This window comes from Nestor notabilis, unplaced genomic scaffold (assembly GCF_000696875.1).
Source record: "Nestor notabilis isolate BGI_N333 unplaced genomic scaffold, ASM69687v1 scaffold1835, whole genome shotgun sequence".
NCBI lineage: Eukaryota > Metazoa > Chordata > Aves > Psittaciformes > Psittacidae > Nestor > Nestor notabilis.
In genome coordinates, this window is record NW_009930417.1 from 10,203 (window position 1) to 17,735 (window position 7,533).

At 37.8% G+C, this 7,533-nt stretch overlaps 1 protein-coding gene across 1 annotated transcript in view; it reads right to left on the minus strand.

Moving 5' to 3' along the window:
• The window catches only part of MELK (maternal embryonic leucine zipper kinase), a 21,658-nt gene that overhangs the window by 7,491 nt on the left and 6,634 nt on the right, over window positions 1–7,533 (minus strand). Inside the window, exons 8-11 of the mRNA XM_010015379.1 lie at window positions 4,352–4,420; window positions 3,723–3,821; window positions 2,698–2,784; window positions 1,077–1,205 (exon numbers count right to left, since the gene is read on the minus strand). Of these exons, the coding sequence (XP_010013681.1) occupies window positions 1,077–1,205; window positions 2,698–2,784; window positions 3,723–3,821; window positions 4,352–4,420 (384 nt within the window). The remainder of the gene's footprint in view (window positions 1–1,076; window positions 1,206–2,697; window positions 2,785–3,722; window positions 3,822–4,351; window positions 4,421–7,533) is intronic.

Consider the following 7,533-nt stretch of genomic DNA (forward strand, 5'->3'; position numbering starts at 1 on the left):
AAATCATCTGAGTGTACAAGAATAACCCACCGTGATCATGGAAATGACATTACACATATTCAGCAACAGTTATGATCTGTGATCTGTTATACAGTGCTGGTAATCCTAAAATTGTCACCTGTGTTTCAAAGCAGTTGTACAAGTGAAATGAAATTATTTACATGCCATTGAATCAACTACATAAGAAACTATTTATTCTGAGTGCCTGTCTCTATGCAGTGAACAGCACATTCAGACAGCTAGCTAACAATGTTACACAGATGTCTACAGTTCAAGGAAAAATGGCTAATATGAAGCCTGCCATTTTACTGAATGCTTTGAGTTTGTCAAACACAGATGAGTATCACCGACATCACATATAGCTGCATATTGTATATGTATACTGCAAGCAATTTAGCAACTTTAGACAAGTTCTAAAGACTTTGCTACAAAACCACAGCAACAGAAATTATCATGAGATAAAGAGAGCTTTTGCGGGTTGTGTTCTGAGCAGATGAGGAAGGAAAGGGTCTCTTCGCTTTGAACACCACTTTATGCAGTGTCCATGTCATCTCAGCACAGGCTGCCCAGATGACATGCCAGGACATTGGATTTCATGACATTTGAAGGTCCCTTCCAACCCAAACTATTCTATGATTCTATGGTGTTTCAGAAGACTTTCCTTACTAAACCATGCTAAAGGCAGCTAGCAAGGTACAAAAAATATTTAGAGACAAACATGAAATAATGCAGTAAGAAGTTAGGCATAACAGAGGAAAATCTGGAATGATCATATAGGCCAGACAACGGACAATTGTAGTCCATTTCCATGACTAACCAAGGGGAGATTCTGTGGGATACTCATAATGCACCATGTCCTCCCAGGCAGAATTCCAGTAATGTCAATTGACAGAAACAGCTCAGAGTATTAAAACATTTTAATAAGGAGACTGAACTGTTTAATGACCAAGACTTTGGCTGTCTGCACACATGCTTGCTTACTGATGTTTAGGGCACCAGCCCGTTTTCCCAGGCAGAACTTTGTTAATGCAGAACATTTTAATAGGTGTTTTGTCCTGCTGAATTAAAATACTTACCTCAAGGCCTGCTGATTGTTTTGTATTGGCATGACCCACCAGACATGGAATCCTTAAGGAAACATGCTTGCCACGAGCCTTCTTGGATTGAAGCAAGAGATATGTTGCTGACATTTGGTCATATTTCCACTGGGGGAGGAAAAAGAAAAAAAAAAAAAAAAAGAAGGAATAAAGACTATTTTAATTTCCTCTTTGGAAACACTGTAAGTACAAAGCAAGGTCAGCCTTTGAAAATTTCTCTGTTGCAAGTTTTTCTACCTGATGTGCATCCCTAATGTTTGATCACCTATGTGTAATTTCAGGCTTCAGTTGATTCACATTATGTGTTTGAGATCAAGAAGTAGTATATGGCCGTTGTTCTTTGCAACTTAAGTTTGTAGTACACGCAGTGGGGTGAAAACTAATGCTGGGACCAGAATCTGTCTACTGAAGTGTATGGCAAAGCTATTAATAGAGTCAAATATTTCCACCAGAGTCTCCATTTTTTGGAAGTCATTGTCCCTGCCTCTATTCTTCCCCCACAAGCAGCAACAACAAAAAGTTACATGTTTTTCAGTAACTCTGTATTTGCAACATGGGTACAATGCTGGACTCGTTTGCAGCATAGCACAATTAGTTTCAATTAGTTACAAGAGATTAGAAGTCCTCCAGTAAAGGACTATGCAAACACCACAAATGTATTTGGAAGGGCTATTCCCTGTGTAGACAGATCATTCAGATTATTTCCTATAACTGAAGAAACAAGTAGCATTAACTCCACAAATCCATCTTAAGTATCACCCATTATAAAAGTGTGTTCTACATTTTAAAACTGCTTCTACAACAGTTAATATGGAAAAACTAACAGTTTCTACAAAGTGAAGAACTGTTACTGCTACCATGAAGGGAAAAAAAAAAAATAGCAATTTCAAGGAAGAATTTTCAGACTCAAGTTAAAGCTGGAATGTCATGTTTAAGTCTCTTCTACAGGCTGCAATGTCATTGCTAACATTTGTGCAATTCTCCTAGAAATTGCCAGTTCAACTTTTTAAAAAACTGTGAATAGTAACTCAAAAAATGTATAGTCTGTCTGGGTGATGCTCTTTTTTCTTGCCTCTTACTTACTGAGTCGTTTCAAGGCAAACGGTTAACCCAGCAGCTGGCACCTGTTTTTTAAGTTCCTGTCTAGTTGTGGCTGTCCCATCCCTGGCAGTGTTCAAGGCCAGGCTGGATAGGGCTTGAACAACCTGGTCTAGTGGAAGGTGTCTCTGTCCGTGGCAGGGGGTTGGAACTGGATGAGCTTTAAGATCCCTTGCGAGCAAAATCATTCTATGATTTGGTGATACTACTTCGGTTTTAAGAGATTTTACCGTGATGGGAAATAACAGTAAGGTTCAAGAAACATCATGAGCACAATTAAAGGAGGAAAAAGGGGAAAAAAAAAAAAAAACCAACCAAATTTGAAATTCAGCAATGTATTTATAAGCTACACCTAGATTCTGGAGTTCTGCAGTAGGTCCTTAAATCTAGTATTAAAAATACCATAGTTGAGAATAAATGAGCACTAGTCTGATAATACAGTAAGCTTATTTACTGCATAATTGTGTTTCTTTACTGTAAATTACTGATGTGTACGTCTTACCTCTGATATTAATTCCAATATACTCTCTCTGCTTTGTTTATGAAACACAGAAAGCTCTGTTACACAGTCTTCATCAAGATGTCCCAGCTGCAAGAAAATAACAGATACTGAAGCATGAGACTTTCAAGTTGTTTCATAATCCATATCTCACTGTGACGCTGTCATGAAGCCCAGTGGGTTGAGTCAATAATCAATCATGATTTTAGACCTTGTATTTTAAATAATTAGCAATCAAAGCAAAATATTGTAGGGAACAGACTGAAAATGTCATACAAATTCAACATCAGAGTCTAGCCCCTCCTTTGTGAGAGGTTGTGAATTCAAGTAAGAAAGCCTGACAGCAGATGAAATTTTTACTAGAATGGAAGCTACACTTTCCTCTCTCCATAAGTATCCAAAGCTATCACACATGCATATCTTTTCTACAGCCAGTTAGAACTGAGATACTCACACAGTAAGTAAAGTTGCTCTTTATCTAGAGAAACAGTGGCATCCAGTGGCCAAGGTAAAGCACTGGCTGAAAATGTGCAGGAACTTCTCAGTATTTATTACTGACAGCTGGATTGTTTGGTTTTTTTGTTTGTTTGGGTTTTTCTCCGCATACTGCCTTAGTCTCTCACACAGTAAAACAAGTGATAGAGAGAAAGGATAAACATGCTATTCAAACTAGCAATTTTCAGTGAGGACTAGATACAAAATAAACCATAACCATATCTAACATGCTCTTCAGAACATTTGCATTTTGCACCTTGAAGTATTGACCAAGCAGCCTGGAGAATCAGATGGTCATTAGTACACAGAAATACTTCACATTTTGCTGAGAAGTCAGTTATTTTGCAAATTAAGCATCAGCTTAAGAGAAAGGAGTAACAATTCTGACAGCAAGAAGAATCAGAAAGGAACCATGGCCATCTCAAAAGTTCATCTTTAGAGAAATGTCTTCACACCTTCATAATTTGAGGAAGGTGGTAAGCCAGTGAAGATTACATTAAATACTTCAGCATTCATCTGACAAGTGTACTTACTGGATATTTACTTTGCCACTGAACAGCATCAGAATAACCTTGCATGAGCCAAGGGTGACTTAATAGATGTTTAACTGTAATCCGCTTCTTTGGGTCCACCTAGTGAGCAGTAAAAACCAAGCTGATACATTGAGAACAACTTAAGAAACAATGTCTTCTACACGGAATTTTAGGGTGGTTAGAAGCTCAACTGGAGCTTCATAGCTGCTTCATAGTTTCACCAAAAGGCAGGACAAATACATGAGGTATGAAAAGCTGTTATTGTAACCTACAGTTACAATAAATGTTCCAGGAACGTTTAGCATTGGCTAGATTGCTTAGATGTAGCCCAAATGCATATTCAGTATGTCTGGCTTCATTACTGAAACAGCTGTTATTTACATAGCACAGTTAAGAGAAACTAAATGCAGGCTGCTCGAAGACTTGGTTCAACATTGCATAGTTGTTTTGATACCAAACCATTCTTCTCAGAATTTTCAGTAGAAGACAGTATCAGTATTTTCCTCAAAATTTTGTGAGAATTAAACATCTTGCTTAAAACTGAGTATTTTTAAGTATTTCATCAATATAATGTTTTGACCTATGCAGTAATACTTTACAGACTTACTGAACAGAAGCGGTATCTTTACCTGCAGCATTTGGTTAAGTAGTAGCGTACTGCTAGGAGAGAGCCACTTTGGAATGCTGTATTTTCCTCTCTGCAGAAAAGAAGAGTTTAGAATGGACCTTGAATAGCTAGCTCAAAAGAAACTGCTAAATCACCTGGATGATAGTGACATCTGTATTTGGTCAAAAAAGGAAGAATAGCAGGCACATGCAAATTCAGCTTTATGAATGACTTGCATAAATGTAACAGTGGTCCTAAAACCCCACAGCATTAGTACAGAAAATCCTATGTTTGAATTATTGGCTGCAGTTTTCACCCATGTAGCTTGTGTGACATTTCCATTTTTGTCCACTTCTGCAGCTAACCTACTCCTTATATATTGCATTGTTTCATCAGACCAACTTGATATTGAAGTGTTAGCAGTGCAAATATGTTGGAGCCTGAATGACTGATACTAGCACTTTGAAATGTGAATACTCATTGAGGTCATATTGTTCCCTACAATATTTCAGACACTAAAAACCAAACCATACTGATCATTTAGCTACTTTTTTTTTTTTTTAAACCGGTTACATCTCATGCTAGAGTTTTGCTAACTACTCATACTGCAGAGAAGAAAAAGGCTACAGATCTAGCAGGTAAGTTTCTCTCAATCAAATTATTTAGGGGGGGGTAATTCTTGATTAGAAGAAAATTGACAATGGCTTTCAGATTCAAGGTACAACAACAGTAGCTAAAAAATAAATACACCAAAGATAATTTACTTCTCAATGAAAATGGAGAAAAGAATAGAAATCAGTAAATGAGCAATTGTTTATAATAATCATAATATGTCATGGCAGTTTTCTTTCTACAAATAAATGCCTCAATAACAAACCAGCTGGTATTATAAACAACATACATTTCTAAGCAGAGTATGTGTTGCTTTGACATCACAGGTTAAAGAATTTAAGTTACATCTTTACAGACAGTAAAGCTATTTATACAATAAAAATATATAAATATATTTATAAATAAGCTATTTATAAATAGTTTGTAGGCTGTTTCAAAATGCAGCTTTACTCTGAAACTAAGTCAAGTCAGATAACACATGCAATCTGCATTTTGTTTTTAATATATAGCTACAGAACATGAGACATGGAAAAACAAAAGTAGCATCTACTTGACTGAGGGCAATGCTAAAAGATAAACAGCTTGCAAAAACTACCAGATGCATAAGATCACACCAGAAATAAGGGTTTTTTTAAATAGATGTCACATCCTTGATTTTTCATTCAAAAAGTAAAGGCATTTATTCAAGTATTCCCAAATGAAGAGATGTGGAACACTTCAGGGAAAGAAACATTGTAAGTAAATCATACAATCCTAAGTAGCTTCAAGCAGCAGATGATTACATTGACTTGAAACAACAGTTCCAAGTTGACACTGCAATAGATTTTAGCACCTGTAATGTGTGACATTATATTCCACTATAGTACTTAAATATGATCAGAGGGCTGGAGCACCTCTGCTCTGGAGACAGGCTGGGAGAGCTGGGCTTGTTCAGCCTGGAGAAGGCTCCAGGGAGACGTTAGATCAGCTTCCAGTTCCTAAAGAGCCAACAAGAAAGCTGGACAGTGGCTTTTGAAAAAGGCAGGTAAGGACAGAACAAGGAGGAATGGCTTTAAACTGACAGAGGGAAGATTTAGATTAGTTATTAGGAAAAATTCTTTCCTGTGAGAGTGCTGAGGCACTGGCACAGGTTGCCCAGAGAAGCTGTGGATGCCACATCCCTGGCAGTGTTCAAGGCCAGCTTGGACAGGGCTTGGAGCAACCTGCTCTAGTGGAAGGTGTCCCTGCACATGGCAGGGGGTGGACCTAGATGGTCTTTAAGGTCCCTTCCAACACAAACCAGTCTGAGATTCTGTGATCCTCATTTCAAGCAATTTTCAGTTTGCAGTCACATAAAATTAAAACAAATTCAGAGCAGAAATAGCAAGCCTACATCTTTAACACACGTGTGACATTACTGGTTTTTGACTGCACCAAGACTAAGTTTTAGAACTTGGCCATCTCAGTTCAATTAAAAAAAGTTTCACTGGCCAACTTCCTGTCAGTCCAAACAGCTCCTAGATCCTGTGCATGTTAGACAAGTGTAGCTATGCAGAAATCATCTGTGATGATCTTAAGATCTCCATTCCACATCTAAGCTCTCTGTTCATACTTCAATTACTGACGAGAGAATGAATACCTTTACCAGTTATATTATTTACCAGATTGTGCACCTTGGTGTAACAACCAGCATAAAGGATTTTGTCATTCTACAGAAATATGATTATAGATGGACAAGTTCTCAATGTATACTAACCTTATGAGCATAAACCACAATTCACACCACAAGCAGATAAGGTAGCTCAAGTCTGGCAACCAAGGTGATTCCCCTTAAGAGTGACTTTACTGAGAAACTGCAAGTGTTGCTAACATTATCTGGACAACACTAAGACATATGGTTTAGTTTCAGGTAGTCCTGTGAGAAGGGAGTTGGAATCAATGACCTTCATGGGTCCCTTCCAACTCGAGATATTCTTTGATCATGCAAGTAGGAAAGTTGTATCATTTTAGTGGTGTCTTACCTAAATATCATCACCTTTGGCTCAGCTAGCCACCATTGTGGGGTTTTTTTTTTGGTTGGTTTTTTTTTTTTCCCCAGAAAGTTCTTTAAAACAACTTAAACTGAGCTTCCTATAGATCTTCTGTCAAGGTATCCGAGTCCACTCTTCAATTCCAGACTAACAAGTCACATCATGTGATAACTAACCCTGTATTTTATAGAGCTCCGATTGCTATGCACCCCAGAAACACTTCCTGTGTAGACTAGCAATCAGTTGCCTCCTACCAAAGTAGTACTTGAACACTCTTGACAAGGGGTTTTTAGTGGGGTTTTTTTTTTTTTGGTTCATTTGTTTTTCAGACACAGGACCCTCTGGGCAAGAGGAGGAGAATGAGGTAGAGGAAGCCAAAACCTTTAACCAACACTGCTACTCCTCACCCCACTCACTTAATAGCAGCTTTATCAACATAAATTTTATGGCAGCTTAAGAGTGCTTGGTAGAGGTGCACGTATGATATGAAACAGCAGCTGTTTAGCTGCATCAAGAGGAGCTTACAGGGAAACAGAACCAATTTCTGAATTGTATTCCTATTTATTCTTTTTTTTTTTCCTGC